We start from the raw sequence: 23,855 nt of genomic DNA, 5'->3' as shown, positions 1-23,855 counted from the left end.
CTCTAAAAATTTTAGAGTGTTCCCTCACTCTAAAGAATCGCAATCTTATTAGAGCCCGAATTAGAGGGCTGTTCGATGTCAGACCTCTAAAGTTTAGATGTTTCGGGTTTTAAAAGGGTGAAACGAACACACCCTAAGGTACCTCACATCTAAGGCACCTCGGACCCCAGAGCCGATGCTGCCTCGGTATCAGACGGTGTCGCACATCTGGTGAACACTTAGACTCCTAGCCGTTACGTGTTCCGTACATGTCATTGGACGACGTGCATCCGCTGACCCGCTAGTTACAAAATTTGACAAGGTAAGGTAACACACTAACACTCTGCTAGTTACAAACGTCGCAGGAGGGTAAAATATAGCAAATGATACACCAGCATTGCTGTGGGCTTGTCTCTCAGCTGGCAATCTGTGGGCCGGATGCTTGCGATTTGCGCCACGGCAAGGCCCATATATCTGAGCTAGTAATATGGACACTCGTGGCCCACTGGACCATTTTTTGTTGAACATTTCCTGTTGTAACGATTACCATCTACTTCGGCTCGCTTGGCAAAATCATCCTACTAGCTCGTTGGTCACGCCGCCACGATGTGCGCGTAGAGCATCTGGTTCCAGACGTCGGGCACGCCGGGGAGGCACCAGTGGATGCAGTCGGCGCCGCTGCTGGGGTCGCGCGCCCGCGCCGCCAGCTCCGCCGCTGTGGGCGGGCTCCACTGCCGCCGGTGCACCGACGGGTGCGCGTCCTTGCGGTGCTCCGACAGCTGCGTCACGTTGAGCACCCGCACCGCCACGCCGCGCTCCGCCAGCCGCGCCACCTCCGCCTCCACCGCGCGCGCGAACGCCGGGTCCGTGTCCCGCCCGCGGTGCCCCTCCGCCAGGATCGGCTCCGTCTCGTTGTAGCACTGGTGGTTAGTGCTGGCTCCATCGTCGCCGGCTTCCCACTCGTCCGAGCGGAGGTGCGTCGGCGACATGCTTGTGAAGAAGAGCTGGGTGCGGGCGCGGTCGACGTGGAGCTCGAGCCACTCCGACCACGTCCTGATCGCCAGCTCGAACGCGCGCAGGCCGTCGGCCACCTCGTACGCCGCCCCGTGATCGCCCTCCGCCGCCGCCGCTTGTTCAAACGACCCCCACCTGCACGCGCTCGCGGTCAGTGCCAAATCCAACACGCACGCACACGCATGAATCCACGGCGCACTACACGCCTCGTCCTCATCGCCGTGGCCGCGGGATCGCTTACATGACTTTGATGGCGGGGCGGCGCCACCAGAGGTAGGAGTTGAAGACGAGGACGTCGGCGTCGGCCCAGCGCCTGGCGTGCTTGGCGATGGAGCCGGCCCGCACGATGCGGTCGGCGACCCGGTGGTGCACCGGGTGGTCGGAGTTGGACTCCACAAGCAGCGGCGACCAGTAGAAATCCACCGACGCGTTGTACTCCTGCGCGCCAAAAAGAAAAGACAAAAAAAGCATTGATGATTGCAGGTCATCTGAAGTCTGAACCCATCTGCAAGAACAAATGATGCTTACATGGATCTTGAAGGAGACGAGAGACCCATTGTTGGCCATGGACTTGTGCAGCGTCGGGGTGGCGGTGTCGATGAGGCAGACCATGGACACCCACTGGTTCCGGTTCAGCGAGTCGCCGACGAACGCCAGCCGCTTGTCGCGCAGCTTCAGCAGAAGCCTCGCCGCATCGAACCTATTCACCATTTCCATGTACGCAAATTACACACGTACCGTCACGCGTAGTCAGCAAATGACTACTTACTCGTTCAACCCAAGAAGAAGAAAAAACAAATGGCAACTGACAACTCCTTCTATTACTCAAGGTGGGAAGTATTTATTTTAACGAATTCAAACAACAAATGACAAATTTGTGCATGTTATAATTAGTAATCAGTAAAATTTCATTCATTTTTTAGTCTACAAAAGCTGCACCAGTACGTTCCAATTCAAAGACCTTTAAAAACTTTTAGGTGAAATGTGCTTTTGAGGTGATGTTTGATAATGAACAACATTGAAGGAAAATATTAATCAAAATCTGCCTTTCGTTTGAATTTCTTTTCCATATTAAAATACACATTACAATGTTGAATACTCAGTCTTCTCCTAGAATCAAGTTTGAGGTGGGAATAGTATGCGCATCTAGTTTCGCACTAAGAAAATAGTTACAATCTCATTCAAATATTGAATCCGTTCACGTGCATTCTTCATCACACCAAAATTTGAGCAAATTTGGGCGCCAGAGAGACACGTACATACCTCGGCAAGTCGCAGCCGTGCGGCTGCCACCTCCAGCGCTGGTACCTGCGATCCGTCCTCCCGAACTTCTCGCACGCCGTCTGGTCCGACATGAACCTGCACGCGCTCTCCCTGTACACCGGGTACGCCGCGCCGTCGTACACCCACCGGCCCGATGACATGTCGCACTCGCCGGCTGCATGATGATGAACGCCCCCCGCGCCGTCGCCTGTGCCATGGGAACGCGGCACGGTGGTCGTCGCCGCCTGCGGCTTGGCGCCGCCTTCGCCGTTGTCGTCGACGGTGGTGACCGAGGCGGTGAGGACGAGGAGCAGCACGAGGACCAGCAGCACGAGCGAGTAGAAGCGGCCCCGTAGCCCGACGCCGACGGTGACGCCCCACACCGCCGCCCTCGCGTGGTGCTGCTTCGTGGCCGGGGCCTGCACCAGCAGCCACGCCTCCTCGAGGCCGCCACAGCCGGCGCCGGCGGCCGTACTCCTGGCCTTCCGCCCTTGGGCGACGCTCACGGTCATCTTGGCGTTGCTAGTGTAGTGTGCCCTTGTGGAGAGTGGACGTGGAGAGGTGGATTTTTTTGATAAACGAAAAGGAAAATCTCGACCCTGAACGTTCACGTGTGAATGTCTACAGCCAATCGTATAAGGATTCTTACACTTTAAATCTCAAACGAGCATCTAAAAATACAAGAAATAAAACTCTAAAACAAAAAAATAATACACAAGAAATAAAACTCTAAAACAAAGAAAGAAATCAAGAAGACTAAGCTTCAATCCATCTCGTCCGTGTTTCATCCTTGCCAAACCTTTACGCAGCACCAAACTACCATATCTCTCGTTTTCTTAGAAACTCGAGAAGTAGATGGTTCTGCCAAAAGGAAAATCATAGAAACTACTTTTTACTAGCATTTTGCACGTGCATGGCTTTAGAAAATCATCTCCACTGTCAGCACGCAGACATGATGGTCGTGTAATGCAATGATATTCAGCTGCAAGCCTGCAACTATGCCGGCTGCACACTGCTTCACATTCCTCAGCTCCACAGCGGTGTAGCCTTCGCCCTTCGGCAAGCATGTCGCCACCTAAAAGAAGAAGAAAAATGATGGCACGCCGACCTTTTATTTTTATGGGTACGATCATCACCTTTCTCAGGACAGAAAAGCAGCCGCAGAGGAATGAGAGCTTCTGCAGTGAGATGATTAGCAAAAAAGAACATCTGATTTTTCTCGCCGTGCTAGCTAATCACACCGGGTGCTTATTTAAAAGGAAAACAGGATGCGCTTAAGCTTGCAACTAGTAATGCTTAACAATGAGTGCTATGGTGATGGTTGAAAGGATTAAGAGTTGCTCGTGTCCAAGCAAAGCTTGCCGTATTGACACGTCTTGCAATTTGGGTTGCGTGGAATCCTGATCGGAGTGGACAGCGGAGAAAATCATTCGTTCCCCGCGTGCGAAGAGGTGCAGCGAAAAGCTGCAAATTGATGAAGAAACATAGCCTGCGATCAAACAAAAACACATACATTCAGGGCATGTTTGGATTGGTGCCCGTGATTGCCATGCCAAATTTTGGCCGTTGCCAGCAGCAACGAGAGCGTTTGGATAGCTACCACGATTTGTCTTGCCCACACCCACACACGCACACGCAGTTCATTTTTAAGCCCACGCGCGGCCGATTCTTGGGTGGCCGTTTTGTCCGGCAAGATTTGGCCGGCCAATGCTTTGGCGGGGCCGGGTAGGGACAACAGCCAAACACGCTTTATTTTTCCTCGGTCTTGGCATTCACGCAACGGCCGGTGCACGAGGGCGCATGTTTGTTCAAATGGACTTCCAAATTCATGTGCACATCAGGTTAAGTTGGAATTTTAAAATTATACTCCCATCATTCCAAATTATTAGTCGTTTTGACTTTTCTAGATACGTAGATGGAACGGAAGCAGGTGCTGCCAACCGCCTATATCTAAGCATGCAAGTTGGCTTACCCCCGAGTCCGTAAATATGCGTTTTGTTTCTTGGATTCTGGCTAACACACAACAAAAGAACATATTTGCGGACTCGTGAACAAGCCCACTTGCATTCCTACTTAGTTTACTTAAACATGCAAAGCTTATTTTGTTTCATTAGTATAAATTCTCAATCAATAATTACTCTTTATTTAGAACATACTTTTCGTGACACAAAGTTGATGTCACTATATTTGTATTCAAAATACTTTCTCATAAGCATACTTTTGTATCACACGAGTGAAATGTTTGTAAAGCAATTTTTGTCAAAACCTTATTTTAGCGAAATGAAATACGTGTTGTGAAAAAAAATAAAGGGATTACTTTAAAGTTATAATTGGACTCCTCCTTCAAAAAAAAAGAAATAATAATTGAACTCCTCGATTTCGGACCAAAAATATGAAAGGCCTGACATTTGCACATCATCGTAACACCCAAAATTTATGGATAAAACAAAATGGAACTGCAGAACCACTTCGGCTCGCCTGGCAATCATCATCCTACCGCGTACTACTAGTTCAATTCGTTGGTCAGGACGCCATGTGCGCGTAGAGCATCTGGTTCCAGACGTCGGGCACGCCGGGGAGGCACCAGTGGATGCAGTCGGCGCCGCTGCTGGGGTCGCGCGCCCGCGCCGCCTGCTCCGCCGCCGTGGGCGGGCTCCACTGCCGCCGGTGCACCGACGGGTGCGCGTCCTTGCGGTGCTCCGACAGCTGCGTCACGTTGAGCACCCGCACCGCCACGCCGCGCTCCGCCAGCCGCGCCACCTCCGCCTCCACCGCGCGCGCGAACGCCGGGTCCGTGTCCCGCCCGCGGTGCCCCTCCGCCAGGATCGGCTCCGTCTCGTTGTAGCACTGGTGGTTAGTGCTGGCTCCATCGTCGCCGGCTTCCCACTCGTCCGAGCGGAGGTGCGTCGGCGACATGCTCGTGAAGAAGAGCTGGGTGCGGGCGCGGTCGACGTGGAGCTCGAGCCACTCCGACCATGTCCTGATCGACAGCTCGAATGCCCGCAGGCTGTCGGTCACCTCGTACGCCGCCCGGTGCGCGCCCTCCGCCGCCGCATTTGCCGCCGCCTCAAACGATCCCCGCCTGCTGCACGCGCCAAGCGCACGGTCAGTGCCAGTCAGATCACACACGTACGTGACACAGCTCGGCGCCCATAATAACTCATCTGATGCTACACACTCACAGGACTTTCATGGTGGGGCGGCGCCACCAGAGGTAGGAGTTGAAGACGAGGACGTCGGCGTCGTCCCAGCGCCTGGCGTGCCTGGCGATGGAGCCGGCGCGCACGGCGCGGTCGGCGACCCGGTGGTGCACCGGGTCGTCCGAGTTGGACTCCACCAGCAGCGGCGACCAGTAGAAGTCCACCGACGCGTTGTACTCCTGCGCACGAAAATTGACGATGTCAGGTGAGATTCATGCTTCATTTACACTACTGGTGATTGCCACGATCGGCTAATCGTACATGTATCTTGAAGGAGACGAGCGAGGTGTTGCCGCCGGCCATGGACTTGTGCAGCGTCGGTGTGGCGGTGTCGATGAGGCAGACCATGGATATCCACTGGTTCCGGTTCAGCGAGTCTCCGACGAACGCCAGCCGCTTGTTGCGCAGCCGCCGGAGCAGCCGCGCCGCGTCGAACCTGCGCACAAGCATCCATCAGCAGCTAAGCACAGAACAAGCCAACTACTGCACTGCACAGCTTCTACGACGTGAGCAGTTGAACAATCCGTTGACTCCAAATCATTTTTTTTACAAAAAATCGAATTTCCATTATTTGTTCTTGTGAAATTCACCAAAATGGATTTAGTAACATAATTTCTGCGACATTGATAAATGATAAACGCACAGTACCTGGGAAGGTCGCAGCCGTGCGGTTGCCATTTCCAGTGCTGGTACTTGAGATCCGTCCTCCCGAACTTGCCGCACGCCGACTGATCCGACATGAACTTGCACGCGCTCTCCTCATACAGCGGGTACGCCACGTCGTCGTACACCCACCGGCCGGAGGACATGTCGCACTCGCCCACAAGTTCAACCTGCTCGCCGTCGGCGGGGTCATCGGCGGGCGGCGGCGGTACGGTCGTCGCCGCCTCCCGCTGCTCGTGGCCGTCGCTGCCGTCGTTGTTGCTGGTGATCGAGACGGCGAGGACGATGAACAGCACGAGCAGCAGCAGCACGAACCAGTTGAAGTGGCCGCGGTGGCCGAAGCGGACGGTGACGCCACACTCCGCCGCCCTCGCGTGGGACTTCTTCACCGGCGCCTCCGCCACCAGCCACGCCTCCTCGACGCCGCCGCCGCCGCCGCCTGAGGCGACCGTGCTTCGGCCCTTCCGCGGCGGGGTGTTCCCGGTCATCTTCACGGCGTCGAACTGACCCCCGACCCTTGCACCCATGCATGCACGATCAAATAGCTTGCATGCTGCAGGCCAGTGCAAACCACCGGCACTGATGCAGCAGGTGCTGGTGGCTTGTGGTAAAAGGATCCTTTTAGGTGAGAGTTGTTGCCGCTTGATCTTCGTTTTGGTGCACCTAAACGTCTAAAACCTGGTGTAGGGGTTGTATCAATGCCTCAATTCTTGCCCAAATCATGGCGTGAAACGTATTATAGTAGAAGTTGAAGCCCTGGTCGCGGTTTCCATAATCGTAGAAGTTGGAGATGGCTTGCACTCTTTTTTCCGGACAGACAAATGGATAGATGGTCGCTCAATTGCCGATATCGCCCCGGCCCTTCTGAATGCTGTGCGCCCACAGGTCCGTAGGAAAAAAACTATGGCGCAAGGACTAGAGAACAATGCATGGGCACGGGATATTACTGGCGCTTTAACGGTCCAGGTTATCATTGACTATCTACTAATCTGGGATGTCATACGACAACGCAACTTTATCCATGCCTTGAACTCAGGTACTGAAGACAAGTTCAGATGGAAATGGACAACCGATGGGCAATTCTCAACTGCTTCTGCCTATAGAGCTCTTTTCATTGGACAACACGCCGTGCCTGGGGCAAAAGTGCTTACTAAAACACGAACACCAGGTCTCTGTAAGTTCTTCATTTGGCTCGCTATGCATGACCGTTGCTGGACTGGAGCAAGACGGAAGAGACACAACCTCCAGAATGATGATAACTGCACTTTCTGTGATCAGCACTCGGAGACAATTTCTCACTTGCTGTCTACTTGCGTGCTGGCCAAAGAAATCTGGTTTGCAGTGCTATGGCGATGCAACTTACAAAGGCTAACTCCTACAGGCACACTTCAAGATTTCTTTGACTGGTGGTTGTCATCACGAAAGCAAATCAGAAAAGAATTGAGGAAAGCCTTCGACTCCCTGGTGATCCTGGTAGCCTGGTCGATTTGGAAGGAACGCAATCGGCGCATCTTCCAAAAGGAGAAGGTGACAACTAATGAACTTGTGGATCTCATCATCGATGACGGAAGGATGTGGTGCTATGCCGGTTTGAAACACCTTCTTCAGCTGTTTCCTTGGTTAGCGTATGACGCCACTGACCCTGCAAGGGTAGTCACTTTAGGTCGCGAATTGGTTAATATGTAATCGCTACTACTGCCTTTTTGTGTTGCGGTGATCTCTATCGAGATCACATGTTGTAATGTTACTGTTCCCTCTCTCCTCTTAATGAAAAACGTGCTCAGGCGCGGTCGCTAAAAAGGAAACGTATTATAGTAGCTAGTATCCACTTGTACAAACCCTGGAGAAGTGAGGAAGTGGTTCTGACCGACAAATAAAGAATTAATGAAAAGAGGCTTCAGCTTGGTGTTTTCTGATGGCAATTTGTTTCAGAAGAAGAAGCAGTAATGGAGATGTGCTTGTAAAGTCAGAACTTTGGCCAGTGCCTTGCAAGCTAAGGCTTATGAAATTTTGGAGAAGTTTATGTGGAGTAGATGGCATTTAACCAAGATCATTTGTTCTAGGAACTGTATCCATGCTTGCCTCAGTTCTTCTCCAAATCATGTTGTAAAGCGTAATTGTAGTACTAGTGTGCACTCGTATATATAAAGACACTGGAGATGGAGAAATAACAAAGTGGTTCTGACGATATATAAAGAACAGCCAAAAGAGGGTTCACCTTGGTGTGTCTGAATACAAATTGTTCACTACACTACAAGTAATGATGACATAATGTACTTGCAAAGTCAGAACTGCTCCCTCTGGCTTGCAAGCAAGGTTTATAGATTTTTGGAGAGGTCTATGTGTAGCAGATGACATGTAACCAACAGCATCTGGGTGAGAATGAGATTCCAACGGAGCCAATCAGTCCATCTCTGCCCCCGCAGAGTCCTGAGTGCAGAGACTGATTACGCATCAATAGCTGGGAAGTACCATTCATTCGCCAACTTAAAAGCTTGGTTTACAGTGCATATATACATATATGGTGTCACGTCCGATTAGTTAGGGTCTCCTTTGCATATTCCTTTTGTGAATCACCAAACTGAAGCAGTGTCATTATCATCATGTTTGTGGAAAGTGGAAAGTGACTTTCAGCGACAAGATGGAAAGCTAGCCCATTGTTTAAAACTTGTTCTATGATTTCCCATCTATGGTATTGCTAACCATTCTGGTGAATCAATTTATTCGAATTGCGGCCAATGAATTGGAGCCTGCAAAGCATGTAGTATAAACTTATGAAAAGGTAATAGGAAGCACAACAATTAGGCTAGTCTAGTGAAGGGAACTGAAACTCGAATCAAATTGATATCTTACTTCCCTTGTAGGATTGTGGTAAAAACTTGTCAAGCACAAAAGCTTGTAAGAAGGCCTCTTTGTTATTTCTCCATATCAATTTGCCATCCGCAAAGCTCTTCGTGTCTGCTGAAGTTTTGCTCTCAGATATGAGGACAGAGAATGACCCAACACCCAGCTGAAGCATGAGACTCTACTGCCGTCACCGTCAGAGCTCAGAACCAAATGAATAAGGTCAGGTAGTGAACGAAAGCATTTTGTTTTCAAGAGAATAGTATTAGACTTGAAGCTTTGGAAAGGATTTCATGTGGGGCAGAAAGATTCTACATGATCAGGTGAGCAGATCGGCCTAACCTTCAACTGAATCGAGTATCTCTTTTGGTTGATGAGACATTGTACCAATGCAGACAGCAGTACAGAAGGTACTACCATGAGCTTGCCCGGAGATGTTCGCGCTTTGTGCAATGATGAAGAAACAATCAGTAACAAGCAGAACAAGCAGATTGTTCATGAGGCGCTGCTGACTTTAGAGTAGTTGCTGCCTGACCTCGTGAGTTTTGGTGCACCTAAATGGCTAAACCTGCAGGTCTAGGAACCGTATCAACGCCTCACTCTTCTCAAATCATGGCATCCACCGTAGTAGCTAGTGTCTGCTCTTTCATATACACTGGAAATGGAAAAGAGATGAGGTGGTTCTGACCGACATGAAAAGAACAACTGGAAAGGGGGCTTCAGCTTGGTGTGTCTGAACTCTGAAGAAAATTTGTTCATTATACTACCAGTGATGTGCTTGCAAAGTCAGAACCGCCCCCCTCTGGCTTGCAAGCTAAGGTTTGCAATTTTTCGGAGAAGTCTATGTGGAGCAGATGACATGTAACCAAGTAACCAACACCATTTTGGTGAGAATGAGATTCCAACAAAGCCCATCAGTCCATCTCATTCTCAGCCCCCACAAAGTCCTGACTGCATAGACTCGTTATTGATCAATAGCAGGGAAGTACCATTCACTCACCAACTTTAAGCGTGGTTTGCTATGCAGATATTCATAGTTTCACGTCCGATTAGTTTGGGTTTCCGTTTCATATGCCTACACTGAATTGGTGTCCTTGTCAATCAAGTTTGTGGAAATTGGAAAGTGACTTTCAGCAACAAGATAGGTAGCCCACTGTTAAAATTTGTTCTATCATTTGATATTGGTAGCCATTCTGGTGAATCAATTTGTTAGAATTGCTACCAATGAATTAGCATGAACTATAAATTCATGAAAAGGAAATAGGAAGCACAACAACTGGGCTACTCAAGTTAATTGGACAGCAGAACTGAAACTCAAATAAAAACAAATCGAAATCTTACTTCCCTTCCAAGATTTTGGTAAAAACTTGTCCAACACAAAAGTTTCGAAGATTCGTTGCCCAAATGATTTCCTCTACTTTAAACTGCAGTATCTCGCACCCGCGATGTTGATCATTAGACATACAATTCTTCGTGTCTGCTGAAGCCGTTGCATAATTCTTAGTGTCCGCTGAAGCCTGAAGTTGCCATGACTAGAAACAGACCCAACCTCCTATAACATTGAGAATCTTGGTTGATTAGACATTACAGCCAGCTGGATAGGAGGTCGACCCTTTTCTTGCGAGGGAATTGGGGAGATCGACCTGACCTTCAACTGAATCAAGAATCTTTATTGGTTGATCAGACATGCACCAATGCAGCCTGCAGGACAGGGGTACTACCTCTTAAGCGAGGCTATCTCAAAAAAGAAAAAGACAGGGGTACTACCATGAAGTGGCCTGGAGATGTTCGTGCTTTGAGCAATTACATATTTACAATTGCTTGTTGAATCCATGAGGTAGCGTGACAATGTGCCCGCTTTAACACATGTTGTGTGTTAAGCCATGCAACTAGTCATGCAAGTTATATTTATTTTAAATTATTAGGCCAATCTAAAAAAATTGATAAAATGAAGTAGGATGGCAACATAATTAATTTAAGAGAAGAAATGAATTAGGATAGCATCATACCATCATAATTTTTTAGTTGATCTATAAAATACCATTAGATACCCACTTGCATCCCTGTCGGGCGTCCTGGATTCGCTCGGATGACAACGGCCTGCATGCGCACGACGCCGAGGACTCGCTCACCAGCGCCCCGCATCCGTGCGCCCGACTCGCTCGCCAACGCCATCCGCACTCCACGCCGCCTGCATGCCTTGCGTCTGCCTGCATGCTCGCTAGTTAGTTGCGCAGCAGAAGCTCATGAATACAAGTGTGGTTGATCCATTTCGCTTCTACATTGTGGAATCATGTTCGCATATACAAGGATAGGATAAGTCTTTCTATGAGTTCCTTTTTTCCTTCATTCACCAAAAGAGCGTCATTACACTGATCGAAAAAGAAAACAGAAAAAAAAAAGGTTACATCGACGACCACCACCCAAGGTTTCTGCTCCATGAACAACAGCAACTAATCACACACACACGGCGTCCAATTTCTTAATCTAAATTTCTTTCTCTTCACGATGCATGTGCTGCGTGATCGATGATGTTACATGGGCTAGCCCCTTCCAATAATGGGTTCATTTCAAGTGTATGTACGCATGCTTTCATCGATCAGAGGGCCTGGTCGTTGCTGGGGAAGAAGAGCTTCCAGTAGAGCAGCTCGTTCCAGGTGTCCGGCACGCCGGGGAGGCACCAGTGCGTGCAGTCGGCGTAGCTCCTGGGGTCGGCGCGCTGCTCCGGCGTCGGCTCTGACCACTGTTTCTTGTAGGTCTGCGTGTGGCCGTCCCGGCGGTACTCCGACAGCTGCGTGATGTTGACCACCCCGACGGGCACCCGCGACGTGGCCAGCACCTCCTCCGTCACCCGCAGCATCTCCCGGCTCGTGCTGCCCCAGTAGGAGGCGTCGCCGATCGGCGTCGTCTGGTTGTAGCAGTTGCCGCCCTCCGCCTCGTCGCCCCACGCCGCGCTACTGTTCATGTTGGTGATCGTGATCGAGACCGAGAGCCCCATGTTAGTGGATGACGAAGCTCTGTGTCCCCAAGACATGGTGCAGGCTATGCTCACTCACTCCGTGTGGGTCGGCGACGCGGTGACGAAGAAGGCCCGCGAGTTCTTGGGGTCGGCGTTGCGCTCCAGCCATCGGACCACCTGGTACAGCACCAGCCGGTAGGCCTCCGCCGCCTTCATCTCCACGATGTCCTTGCTCAAGTCGTTGTCGGCGCCCCTCCTGAGTCCATCCATCCATCAGGCATCAGCTCAGTTCATCATCATCAGTCATCACATAAGGAGTGTCTCTGGGCAAGCGCTTCTTACAGGATCTTGATCTTGTCCTCGGCCGTCCACCAAAGGTAGGAGTTGAAGACGAGGATGTGGGCGCCCTGCCAGAAGCGCGAGTGCTTGTCCATGGGCGCGCCGCGGATGACGCGGTCGTCGACGCGGTGCACGACGGCGTCGTCGGAGTTGGACTCGGCCAGCATGGGCGCCCAGTAGAACTCGATGGTGGCGTCGTAGTCCTTGGCCCGGAAGATGCTGAGCGAGTCGACGGTCTCGAACGACTTGGCGCCGTCGGGGATGGCGCGGTGGAGGAGGCACAGCAGGGACACGTACTGCCCCCGGTTCAACGAGTCGCCCACGAACAGCATCCGCTTGCCCCGCAGCATCTCCAGCATCATCGTCGCGTTGAAGCTGCATGCATCACAATTTCCACACTTGGTTTCAGACGAAACTTTAATCTTCAGGTTCGAATTTGATCCCCAGATTTCAAAATTCAAAATAGGATACAGTAATTTCCTTCCTATTCCAATCTAGTTGGATGAAACAGATTCAAAATCCAGTGAGCCAAATAATCGGCTTTTTCATTCAAGTGACTGTCAGTGATCGCTTTCATGTACAGTGATCTCTACTCTCTACCAACAAAGAATGTAATGATCCTTCACTTGTCGGCGAGTGCTCACGGCAGAACGCAACGAACGACCCGAGTCGGCTACATGATGCTGGACGTCGCACCAAGACAATCCTCGGCGTTTATGAGCAAGGACCACAAGGCAGAGGCAGCAACCACGTTTCGTACTGTAGGGTTGTGCTCTCTGCTAGCAACCGTCCCGTTTCTAAGAAGGGAACCCTGGACTGGAGAGTGGGTGGATCAGGCACTTACTGGGATCTTGCCCAAGCGAGTCATGGGTCGATGGGCTCATCACGGTTTGCCACCACCGTTTCTAGTGAGAAGCTGGATGGATGGTCAGTCAGGACAGACTTGGATGGAGAGTGTGACGGCTCGCAAGGGCACAAGCATGCGTGGGCCTCGCTGTCTGCTTACAGTTACAGAGAGATTGTGCATGGTGGATCAGCGCTGATGGACCACGCTCAGCTGTGAATCTGAACCGGAAACTAGGATCAGGTTGTACTGAAATCAAGAGTAGCTTAAAAGAAAACTAACTGAGCACAACTTCTTCATGTCAATTTCGTGGTTGCTGCATTGTATCACTGTAAAATCTCTGTAGTTTTTACCTGAATCTTTGCCGGTCCTAATACTGAAGTACTCTCTTTGGATTCAATCAATGTTCTAGTAGGAGCTAATGTTACTGCCATTGCTAGTAACTTTCCCAACCTCCAGAGGTCTCACGTACTACCTCCTCCTGTTGCCCTGCCCTGTGCGCACTACTGTGTAGTCCTGTACTCCGGCCCTGCAGCGCATTATTGGCGTCCTACAAGTCACAAGTGAGCGCGGCACTCGAGGATTGAGGTGCTCCTTGATGATGAGTGGAGTAACCACTTGTTACCTCTCGTCCTTTTAACTTTTGTAAAAAAATGAAAAGAAAAGGGAGCAGGAGCAGTAACTCCTCCCTTCTAGTAGCTTTCTTCACGGTTTCTTGCAAGCTACTAGTGCAGCAGAGCAAAGCGGGGGCACGCACACACGGTTCCTGCGTTCTCTCGCCAAAAAGAAGCATTGGATTCTTGCTACCGGCACACGCAATGTTCACCGTGCTAGCTAGGTACAGACAGAATGCGAGAGAGACATGGAAGATGAACGCCGGCGGCCGGCGCCGGCGTGGGGAGGGATGGTGACCGTACGACGTACCTTGGCAGCGAGCACCCGCGCGGCTGCCAGCGCCAGTTCTGGTAGCCCTTGTCGGGGCGGCCGTGCGCCTGGCACGTCAGCTGCGGCTGGATGTAGGGGCACTCCCACTCCTGGTACCACGGCCGCGCCGCCTCGTCGCGCACCCACTCCCCCTGCCCGATGTCGCACCCCGCCGGCGCCGCGCCCACCGCGAACGGCAGCGGCCCGGCCCCGTCGCCCTCGCCGCCCTGCATGGCCTCAATGGCGCCACCAGAGACCACGATTAGCCTGCGCCCCAGCCGTATCCTGCCCCGGCGTCCGCGCGAGCCACGGGTTCCGTACGTACCTGGCCTGCGGCGCGGAGGAACGGCGCGGCGGCGGCGACGAGCGCCAGCACGGCGAGGACCTTCATGGCTGCACGCACCTACGTCACCGCGCGACCCCCGGGCGTCTCGGTCTCACCACAGCTTATCCCGGCCTAGAGCGACGCGGCGGCGGCGCGCATTGGGATCTGGGTGCGAGCCGCCCTGAGCTGCGGCGAGCTGGAAGCGGAGCGGGGCGGCTAGCTATCACTGACCGAATGGGACTCCCCCCTGTGCTTGCAGCAGCAGATATAACGCCCGGTGGGATGGGGGCAGCGACGGACAGGGGTCCAGCTCCAGCTCCCTCGGCCGGCCGCTGTCACTCCACTCTAACAACCGCGCGCGCCGTGGGCAGGACGACACCGGCCAAGCTTTCGTCAATGGAGTTTTTATTGGCGGAATCAGGGCGACGCCTGGTACTGCACGGGCCGGTGAGATTTCTTTTACCACCGGGCGGGTTAGGTGTGAAGCGGAGGGGGGCCGCTGCTCTGCTTGCTGCTCCTGAGATTCTTGGCTGCGGTTGGGATCTCGATCGTGTGGCGGATCGAAATTCGGCCGGAGGAGGGGTGGTTATAGGGATGAAACGGACTCGCGCGGAATTTTTGTGGGTTTCTGTTGGGATTTCGTTTGGCGAAATTCGTACGGATTGGTTCGCAGGACCTATCAGGGTTGGGTCACGCGGAATTTTTGGGCGTTTCAGTTGTGATCAAATGTGGCAGAGCAAGATTATCGGCAAAAATATGATATTCCCTCCGTTTCATGAAAATTGCAATCGTGCGTTTGAAATTTTTTTCTAAAAATTAAATCTCAACTACCTGCCCAATTAAATGGTCAGATTTAAATTTGTATATACACGAGCAGCAGAGGTATCGACCAAAGCGTTGCGGTTGAAACTTAAAATTATTGCAGCATATTGCTTCTGTTGAAAGAAAACTTTAGCAGGTGGAGAGAGTCTCCTGGTCGTCAACTTCAGGGTTGCTCGCACCATTTGGTGTACCTGAAACTCTTGCGTTATCCGGTGACAACCGCGGATGGACATTCTAGGGTGACGAACCAACGTGAGGAGATGGCACATTTACTGAACATTTCGCCGGATCCCATGATGAGAGAATCTGAACTGAAAGCGACACGATACTGCAGTACATGGGAAAGCAAGAGCTTGTACCAGAAACAAAGTCTCGATTTTCCTCTGTGTGTGTGTCTTGCAAGCAAAGCTCGCAGAGAAAAAGAGGTGTTTCAAAAGGTGCCGGGGCAGGTGGCCATTTGCCTTATTTGCGTTTGGTGAGGGTTTTCTGAACCCTGACGGTACAGCAGACCTGAACAAGCAAGCAGGGGAAAGTTGTCCCCTCAGTGCCTTGGTTTGGTGCACGGTCCGTGGCTATTTTATTTATTTAGGCCCCGTTTAAAACAGTTCACGGGCTATAAACCTAAAAAAACCGTAAACGTAAAATTTTCAAAGAAATCTTGCTAATTTGAAGTACTAAATAAAATCTATTTACAAAACCATTTGCATGGATGGGCTGTAAATCGCGAGACGAATCTAATGAACCTACTTAATCCATATTTACAACAGTAATACTACAGTAACCATCCGCTAATTATTGCTTAATCATGGATTAATTAGCATCATTAGATTCGTCTCACGATTTACAAACCATCTGTGCGAAAAGTTTTATAAATAGACTTCATTTAGTACTTCAAATTGGTAAGATTCTTTTACAAAAAATTTTTACGTTTACACGCAGCGAACTAAACACGCCCTTAGCGAAAACGATGAGGTCGGAGAAGCTTCTCATTGATCAACGCAATGGCCCGTGCATTCCGTCAGAGTGTTCAGAAGAGCCGCCATGGGGAGGGAGAAAAAAAGGAAGCCGTCGAGGATCTGACGAAATCGCCGTCGCATTACGCGAAAGGAACCTCCCCGTTGGGCAGCCGGTCGAGAGCAGCAGGAGGAGGCTTCAGGAGTACCAGCAGCTAGGCCAGAGCGCGCGCGGCCACTCGAGGCACGAGCGCCCGGCTCGTCGCTGTCGCCTTTCCCGTTCGGGCTCCGCCCAGGCGTGCAGGAGTAGCAACGCCGATGCGCGCAGCGACCAACCATTACCAGCCTATTTAGCGGCTTAACCAGCCTGCCGCTCTGCCGAGGTCAAGGCATTAGCTCGCTAACCAACCGACCAGTCGGTCACTTAACGATTCGATGCAACGCACCCGCGGTGCGGGCGCGGCGAAGTGCTGGCGGTTGCGCCGTCGCCACCGGCCGGCGGGGTCCGTCCATCCGGCCTAGCTGTAGCTAGGGAAATGTTTATCACGCTCCTCTCCGATCCGACGACCTGCGGCGCCGGCGAGTGATCTGGCCGTTGCGGCGTCGCCGGCGGGCCGGCGGGTCCGACCTCGTAGCAAGTAGTAGTACTCGTTCCTGCTACTTGAGCGACGTTGGGTTCGGCCGCGTACGGGCACCGCTCGTGAGTCGTGACGACGAAGACGCCTAGCGCCGCGACGAGCACCCGGGCATGGCAGCGTCAGCCGTGCATGCTAGGTACCCTGTAGCCGGTAGGCCGCCTCCGCTGCGTGTCTCCATCCGTCCGTGCGTGCGGTCTACAGCGGCGGTACCCGCGGTAGGTCTTGAATGCCATGCCACCGGCACGTGGGCCCGGCCCGATCGGATTTAATTTAACTGGCCGCGACAGGGTTCCCGCCGCTGGGCCCGCGCGCCAGCTCGGCGCTAGCTGGTCTCCGATCGCCGAGGCGAGCAGCGATGGGAGATCAGTCAGATCCCCAGAACCATTCGCGGCCGAATGTTCCGGCTCCGCCGCGTCGACGTCTTGTGGTGGCTAAGCTCGGCGGCGAGCCGGGGACGGCAGGCACTGCACGGCCATGGGTGACTCGGATCGGAGGAGCCGTGTCAGCGTCACGCGAGGTCGTTTCGTTCCGCTTTGCAGAGTTAATAAGCAAACACGCACGCTGCGAGTCGCCAACCACTCTTCTTTTCCGGCCTTTCTCCTTTCTGGCGCATCAAAATGTCAGATCGGTGGTTTAGACTAGACCGCGAGGCGGCGGTGTGAGCTGACGGAGAGGGAGTAGGCGCGCGCGCACCAAACCAAATAAAGGCGCCCAGCGGCATGCTTCTGCTGCAATCAACCGTGCAGGCGGATATGAGCTGCGTGTTTTTCAGACAAATGTGTGTGTTTTTGTTAAAAAAATTGCCGTGTAAGTGCTCGGGCAAATAATGGAACGGTAATTGGCCCATGATTCAGCAAACCGTCGGAGCAACAACGGCCGCCGGAGCACCGAGCAGGCCGCGGCCCACAGGCGAGCGCGCGGGGCATGGCGCTGCCGTGCTGGTGGCAGGCAGGCGGCAGGCGATGGTGCTGGTGCCACACCACGCGCGCGCCCGGCAGCGGCGCCTGGCCGCCTCTGCAAGTAGGTCGCTGACTCGCTGGCGCTATGAAGGCCGCCCAAAGGCGAGAGGCCTCCCTCTCTGTGTGAGAAAAAAAGAGAGAGCAAGGACTGGGTCGCCGTCATGGACGGCCCGCGTCGCGCGACGGCGTGAGCGCCCTGCCGTTGCCGGAGCGCATTTGCAGTCTTGCAGAGCGGCGGCAACTGTAGCTAGCGCACCGTTCTTGTTCGTTCTGGGCATGGTTCTTCTTGGAGGCTGGAGCTCCGTCGCGCAGGAAAGACAGGACACGGGAGGGGGTTGGTGCCGGGTACGTGTCATCGGCTAGATGCCTAAAAAGGCTAAGGTCCTAGCAAGGCAACAAAGTCTAGCACTTACCTACTGTACTCTCTACTAGGAGTGAGCAGTAGCTAACTGCAACAGCGGCGGAGCCAACAACCCCAGCCACGCCCTGCCGCTGCCTGTTCTGTCCTGTGTCGACTGCCGCCATGACCCACGAGTAACGCTTCTAGAACAAGTTCCTCTTCCTCCGACGCTACCTGAAACCGTTTTTGGATCAAACAATGACCGGCTGCAACGTCACACTCACGACTCACGGTTAATATCGTAACCAACAAATGTTACATCTCCACTCCGACGACAGCGAGGGAGCTTGGAACAAACTATAGAGTGAGTGTGTTGGGTTCTGGGCCTTGCGCATATAGTTTACCCCATTGTTTGTCTTCAGGCCCACTCGGCCCGGCCAGCTTCCAGCGTTCGGCCCATCAAAACAAATTCGATACAAACGAAGGACAACCATTTCATCAGAACACGGCGCTTACACGAACATTTTTTGTTTTTTTGAAGAAACACGACCATCTTTTGTTACTTCAGTATCCGTATAACATGAAACAGATAACAAATGGGGTTCAAGAGGCTTCTTATGACTAGAAGCGTATACAGACGGCCACCAGGTGCAATTTTAGCGCTCATGTTCAATAAACGAATCGTACATCAATCACGCCATGCCGCGTGGAAGCTTCACCAAGAAAGTATAGACAAGTGGCCTTACATGAACTACAGCAGAGCTTCCATCTCTCGTGTACCGTGTGTGTTCTTCAGAACGTTGGACCTATAAGACGTCAAGCTAACTATTCTCCAGCATACCAGAGTGCCTCCCAGATGACATGTTATGCTCCCAACTCCAGCTTGATCGTGCAGTTCAGGTTCAGCAACTTATGTTCAGTCATCATTCATCAACTGGGAAACGGTCGGTATCATCAAACCCTCCAGATGCCCCAACCTTAGCTCAAGGGAAAAAGAGCTTGGAGTAGAGCAGCTCGTTCCATGTGTCCTGGAGCCCTGGAAGGCACCAATGCGTGCAATCCGCGTAGCTCTTAGGGTTTGCGATCTGCTCCGGGGTTAGTGGGTTCCACTGCTTCTTGTATATCTGAGTGTGTGCATCCTTCCTGTATTCAGAGAGCTGGGTGATGTTCACAACCCCGACAGGGATCTTAGACGCGCCGAACACTTCCCCGATGACGCGCATCAGGCCCTTGCTAGTGCCTGGTCCCCAGTAAGACAAATCTTTGATAGGAGTTGTCTGGTTGTAGCAGTTCCCGTCAGTATCTTCACCCCAATCTTTGCTCCTAATAACAAAAAGACAAGCACATATCAATCGTAAGCATGTCAGTTCTGTCAGTTCTTTTGATACTTAAAACATAGAAGAGTTTTTTTAACTATAATGTCCATGGGAAGTACTTAAAACATAGAAGAGGTTTTTTAACTATCATGTCCATGGGAAAGTTTGAAATAGATTATACATTTCGGCTGACATACCTGGTATGAGTGGGTGACATAGTAACGAAAAAAACTCTTGAAGTTTTGGGGTTCAAGTTGTTCTCAACCCATTTCAGCACAGCGTTCAGCACCATTCCATAGGCTTCCTCTGTTTCCATTTCTATGATGTCCTTGTTTTTATCTTCAAAAGAGTTTTGCCTGGAATCAAAAGGTGTTAAGGATAAGAAATATAGCCGAAGTACCATCAGCAAAGGTTGTCTTAAAACAGACAGTGGTATTATAGTTTCACCATGAATGTAAATTGCAGAAGGGTAACTCAACAGATATTATTTCTTCAAACTGTCAGATTCCATGACCTAGTCTTATTTGTTTATTTACTAGGAAACTTCCATTTCGGACAGACAGTTAAGGAATATACTTACAAAATTTTCATCTTTTGCCCAGTCATCCACCAAAGGTAGGTGTTGAATACCAAAATGTCAGCCCCCTTCCAAAATCTTGCATGTTTCTCAATTGATGTTCCCCTTACAATTCGATCAGCAATACGGTGCACCACGGCATCATCAGAATTTGACTCGGCCAGAAAGGGAGCCCAGTAGAACTCAATAGTGGCATTATAATCCTAGGAAATGTGCAGCATTAAACTTTTCAGCATGGATGAAACTAAAAAAAATAGATGCAGCCCAGAAGCTAGAAAAGAAGCAGATAAAAACGAAAGTGTAAATAACCTTTTCTCATTTGCCAGGAAATACATAAGCATTTATTAACTGGAGTTTGTTCAATCCTTCCTAACAGCTCTAGGGATCTTTTTACGAGGCAAAAACAGTAAGAGGAGATATTACTGGATACATTTCATATCAATATTCAAAAGTTACTGTACAAGAAAAGGAGGGAAAAGAATGTCAAATGCCCTAGTAGAAAAATTAAGCAAAGCTATATTTGGTGAGTGCAGTAGCTCACTAAGCATCAAAAAACGCCGCAACACATTCTCAGCAATGCCTCATGTTGTTTTTCAGCATTGATTTGTTATTTTGAAAGATACAAACAAAGAAATACCTTTGCTCTGAAAACTGTGAGTGAATCAAATGTCTCCATGGACTTGGAGTTCTCGGGGATGAGTCGATGCAGGAGGCAAACCAGTGATACGTATTGCCCACGGTTCAAGGAATCTCCAACAAACAGCATGCGCTTGCCCCGTAACATCTCTAGCATTAGAGTTGCGTTAAAGCTGCAAATTGCAAAAAAGAAAAAAGACACCTTCCATTAATAAATAGTACAAAAACTACAAGAATTTAATAGAAGAGTTTGCCATGCATAAGAAACTCCATAGCATGCTTATGAAACAGATTGTATTTGTGTCCCCATTGCAGTCCTCTCATATAAAATATTACTATGGAATAGCAATGCTATCACTCTGGCTTAAAGAATATCTTAAATGGCACATCCCATATCACTGAGGGCTGACCCTTATAGTATACATACTCGTATGACTATCTGCATCTTTTAGTCCAAGGGATTTTCCACAAACAAGATTTGGCCTATATCTGCATCTTTGAGTGACTGAGTCCAAGGGTCACTATAACAATTTAACAAATGAGCTGAAACACTTTCATAAATTCCATGCCAGGTACCACCCTCAGGACCCTCACACGTCACACCAATTGCACTACAGGAGTTTTGAAAGATGAGAGAATGAGGTTCGAAAGCAACAAGGGACCAAACGGCCCGCAACAAAGCACCAAAAACTCAGCATCAGTACTGTCGCGCAATCGTAGACCGGATCCACAGAAAAGGTGCGTAGTGAAGGAACCCAAGCCCGTACAAATGGAGGCTCCGTCTCCATCCACAACTGTACGGCCCCACCGTACCAAGCGGACCACACCGTCCGGCTGGCCGGCTGGCCGGCCGGCCCCTCTGTGGCTTGCTCGCTCGAACCCCGCGCGCCCACGTGACGGCCTACGCCCTTGCTCGCCCGGCAGCACGCACGCCGCAGCGCTAGGAGTCAATAGCCCCCGAGGACCCGTACGGAGCCAGGGCAGCGACAACTGGAGCCCTCATGCGAGACGCTTCGTCAAGTGGATCGTGCCCACGGCACATGATTGAGATCCCACGCCTCTCATGGAGCGCCCGCAGGCCGGCCGGCCGGAGAACGTCACCGCCGTCCGCCGGCAAGGATGATGATCCCGTTCCGGTAGACGGAGTTGACGAGCCGTCTGTGCTAACCTCCGTTCTCACCCGCCCAACATCCCACGCATCAATGCATCTGGTTGCCGAGTTGCCTACGTTGCCGTCCAGGCTCCAGGGCGGCAGGGCCCGTGGCGCACGCGTCGCCGCATGGCCCCATACGCCCCGCCGCGTGGCTCGCCGCGCCCCATCCGCGCAGCGCCCACACAAGGTAACCTGCTCACCTACGACAGCGAGGTACGGTCTGCTACCAAACAGGATACCATACCCCCACCAGGCCCACCGCGCCCGCGCTCGCCGCCGCCTGGAGCGGAGCCTGCGCTGCGTGCCGGCCGCTTGCTACCGGCCACCCTCTCGGATGGTCCGGAACGAAGCGTGTGTGGACAAGCCAGGCCTCGAAACGTCGCCATTTTTCGCCGTCCGTTCCCAACCCGACGGTCCACGCCGCTCCAGCGACACGTCTCCATCGCATGTCGTGTTTCCATTTTCCTTTTTTGAGAAGATGGGGGTGATCCTGCTTTTGAGGAAGAACTAGCTAGCTTCAAAAGAAAATTTGAAACAAGCGCGCTCGATCCGATCCGTCCTGGATCAAGAACCTAATTCGCAGCAAATTCATTCGGAACAGCCGGATCGGCATCGCTACCATTTCTCACAATCATACTCGCAGCAAATCGAAGGGGAAGGCTTGTTACCTGGGCAGCGAGCACCCTCGCGGCTGCCACCGCCAGTGCTGGTACGCCTTGTCTGGGCGGCCGTGCGCCTGGCACGTGAGCTGCGGCTGGATGTAGGGGCACTCCTCCTCCCGGTACCACGGCCGCGCCGCCTCGTCGTACACCCACTCGCCCTGCCCGACGTCGCACCCCGCCGGCGCCGCGCCCACCGCGAACGGCAGCCGCGCCGCGGCCTCACTTGCGCCGCCACGGTCCCGGGGGAGGAGCGGGCGGCTGATCTGGGCGCGGTGGCGGGGCGGCGGGCGGTGGAGGAAGGGCTGGTGCAGCGTGGAGGAGAAGTCCTTGAAGTAGAGCACGGAGACGAAGGTGATGAAGGCGAGCGTGAGCGCGTAGGACGTCAGGAAGGGGCTCCGGCCCCTCCCGTTGCTGGAGTGCTGCGCCTTCATCGTCCTCATCTGCCTGGGGGGTGGGGCGAGGTCCCTGCCTCCCCGGCTCCTCCCTTCTCTAATCTCTCCTCCTATCCGCGCACTCCGCTCTTCCTCTTCCTCCTGCTCGCATCGCAGGACGCACGGGCAATGGAGGTCGAGCCTGACCGGTTGCCGCGCGCCCTGATCCCTGATCTGATGCTGGGTGCGTGGGATCTGGTCGAGGAGCAGGAGGAGGAAGAGGAGAACTGGAGGAGCAGCTGCTTTTCTTTCCCTTTTGTTTTGGGGGCCCTTTTGGTGGAGTAGTAGTAGGCTTTCTTCCGAGTTTTACGTGGTGGGGACAGCTAGCTCATGATGAGTGGGTAGCGGAGGGAGAACAAACAAGATTGAGCGCGACCCGGCGTTTGTTGGGAAAATCGCGTCACAAGCAAACCCGGCGTTGACCTGATTAGGGTAAGACACTAAGATACTTACCATTTCCCCGTTTTTACGGGGAGTAATTAATGGAACTCCTTCCGTCACCGTTACCCGAGTCAAGGTGGTCAAATTTATTTTATCTTCTAAGAAAAAAGGTTTTGGCACCACGTTCTCCATCCACGCTTGTGATTAAGACGACTAACAACTTGGGCGTGCTGGGGGCTTTGGAGGCTTGGACCATGTCGGAATGGGAGCTGATACGGGTAGGCCCGTTGCTACGCATGAGATCCATGCTTCGAGTTTTGCTAGGACAGGGGGCTGAAGATGGCGACCGGTGATTAATGAAGCCCCCCGGCTCCCACCGACTCGGCCAACCATCTGCAGTTCTGCACACGCAAAGCACAGGCACAGCTATACTTGCTGCACAGCAAATTGCCCCGGCATTGTGTCGGGGGAAACACAACTATTTTGTTTTTACCATCCATTGATTTGTTGAGTCCTTTTCGCGTCACGTGAGAACAAATATATACTACACGCACATCTATGCGTGCTTCCAACTTTTGTTTGAATTCCGGCTGCCTAATTTTGAAGGTTAGGTCGGGAGGATGTGAAATGAAC

General features: G+C 52.1%; 4 protein-coding genes across 4 annotated transcripts; all 4 read right to left on the bottom strand.

Annotated features, from left to right (window-relative positions):
• Nucleotides 1-307: 307 nt before the first annotated feature.
• Nucleotides 308-2,768, bottom strand: LOC112875723 (protein trichome birefringence-like 34). Its single transcript, XM_025939675.1, has 4 exons — nucleotides 2,257-2,768; nucleotides 1,522-1,693; nucleotides 1,235-1,431; nucleotides 308-1,128 (listed from the first exon to the last, which is right to left on the bottom strand). Exons 1-4 carry the CDS (start codon nucleotides 2,766-2,768, stop codon nucleotides 573-575), a joined length of 1,437 nt encoding a protein of 478 aa, XP_025795460.1. The 3' UTR covers nucleotides 308-572.
• Nucleotides 2,769-4,633: 1,865 nt separating this feature from the next.
• On the bottom strand, nucleotides 4,634-6,672 carry LOC112877794 (protein trichome birefringence-like 34). The gene is made up of 4 exons (XM_025942162.1): nucleotides 6,105-6,672; nucleotides 5,718-5,892; nucleotides 5,439-5,635; nucleotides 4,634-5,338 (listed from the first exon to the last, which is right to left on the bottom strand). Exons 1-4 carry the CDS (start codon nucleotides 6,644-6,646, stop codon nucleotides 4,780-4,782), a joined length of 1,473 nt encoding a protein of 490 aa, XP_025797947.1. The 5' UTR covers nucleotides 6,647-6,672; the 3' UTR covers nucleotides 4,634-4,779.
• A 4,608-nt stretch (nucleotides 6,673-11,280) lies between these two features.
• LOC112872598 (protein trichome birefringence-like 33) lies at nucleotides 11,281-14,778 on the bottom strand. The gene is made up of 5 exons (XM_025935653.1): nucleotides 14,355-14,778; nucleotides 14,030-14,256; nucleotides 12,265-12,636; nucleotides 12,020-12,178; nucleotides 11,281-11,920 (listed from the first exon to the last, which is right to left on the bottom strand). Exons 1-5 carry the CDS (start codon nucleotides 14,418-14,420, stop codon nucleotides 11,563-11,565), a joined length of 1,182 nt encoding a protein of 393 aa, XP_025791438.1. The 5' UTR covers nucleotides 14,421-14,778; the 3' UTR covers nucleotides 11,281-11,562.
• Nucleotides 14,779-18,654: 3,876 nt separating this feature from the next.
• On the bottom strand, nucleotides 18,655-23,234 carry LOC112877169 (protein trichome birefringence-like 33). Its single transcript, XM_025941384.1, has 5 exons — nucleotides 22,417-23,234; nucleotides 20,597-20,768; nucleotides 19,963-20,162; nucleotides 19,580-19,738; nucleotides 18,655-19,389 (listed from the first exon to the last, which is right to left on the bottom strand). Exons 1-5 carry the CDS (start codon nucleotides 22,848-22,850, stop codon nucleotides 19,050-19,052), a joined length of 1,305 nt encoding a protein of 434 aa, XP_025797169.1. The 5' UTR covers nucleotides 22,851-23,234; the 3' UTR covers nucleotides 18,655-19,049.
• Between the last annotated feature and the right edge of the window lie 621 nt (nucleotides 23,235-23,855).

Source organism: Panicum hallii, chromosome 9 (assembly GCF_002211085.1).
Source record: "Panicum hallii strain FIL2 chromosome 9, PHallii_v3.1, whole genome shotgun sequence".
In the NCBI taxonomy this organism is placed as follows: Eukaryota; Viridiplantae; Streptophyta; class Magnoliopsida; order Poales; family Poaceae; genus Panicum; species Panicum hallii.
The sequence above is the reverse complement of the archived record's forward strand: the minus strand, read 5'-3'. Positions and strand labels throughout refer to the sequence as shown.

What these genes read in the sequence shown, in the direction of transcription:
- LOC112877794 (XM_025942162.1), bottom strand. Translation starts at nt 6,646, where the DNA reads ATGGGTGCAAGGGTCGGGGGTCAGTTCGACGCCGTGAAGATGACCGGG. An exon ending in CACGGCTGCGACCTTCCCAG is followed by an intron (nt 5,893 to 6,104) that starts GTACTGTGCGTT and finishes GCTTGTGCGCAG; the next exon opens with GTTCGACGCGGCGCGGCTGC. An exon ending in TCGTCTCCTTCAAGATACAT is followed by an intron (nt 5,636 to 5,717) that starts GTACGATTAGCC and finishes TTTCGTGCGCAG; the next exon opens with GAGTACAACGCGTCGGTGGA.
- LOC112875723 (XM_025939675.1), bottom strand. Translation starts at nt 2,768, where the DNA reads ATGACCGTGAGCGTCGCCCAAGGGCGGAAGGCCAGGAGTACGGCCGCC. An exon ending in CACGGCTGCGACTTGCCGAG is followed by an intron (nt 1,694 to 2,256) that starts GTATGTACGTGT and finishes AATGGTGAATAG; the next exon opens with GTTCGATGCGGCGAGGCTTC. An exon ending in TCGTCTCCTTCAAGATCCAT is followed by an intron (nt 1,432 to 1,521) that starts GTAAGCATCATT and finishes TTTGGCGCGCAG; the next exon opens with GAGTACAACGCGTCGGTGGA.
- LOC112872598 (XM_025935653.1), bottom strand. Translation starts at nt 14,420, where the DNA reads ATGAAGGTCCTCGCCGTGCTGGCGCTCGTCGCCGCCGCCGCGCCGTTC. An exon ending in TCCTCCGCGCCGCAGGCCAG is followed by an intron (nt 14,257 to 14,354) that starts GTACGTACGGAA and finishes GAGGCCATGCAG; the next exon opens with GGCGGCGAGGGCGACGGGGC. An exon ending in GAGGACAAGATCAAGATCCT is followed by an intron (nt 12,179 to 12,264) that starts GTAAGAAGCGCT and finishes GGATGGACTCAG; the next exon opens with GAGGGGCGCCGACAACGACT.
- LOC112877169 (XM_025941384.1), bottom strand. Translation starts at nt 22,850, where the DNA reads ATGAGGACGATGAAGGCGCAGCACTCCAGCAACGGGAGGGGCCGGAGC. An exon ending in GGGCAAAAGATGAAAATTTT is followed by an intron (nt 19,739 to 19,962) that starts GTAAGTATATTC and finishes TTTTGATTCCAG; the next exon opens with GCAAAACTCTTTTGAAGATA. An exon ending in ATGTCACCCACTCATACCAG is followed by an intron (nt 19,390 to 19,579) that starts GTATGTCAGCCG and finishes TTTTGTTATTAG; the next exon opens with GAGCAAAGATTGGGGTGAAG.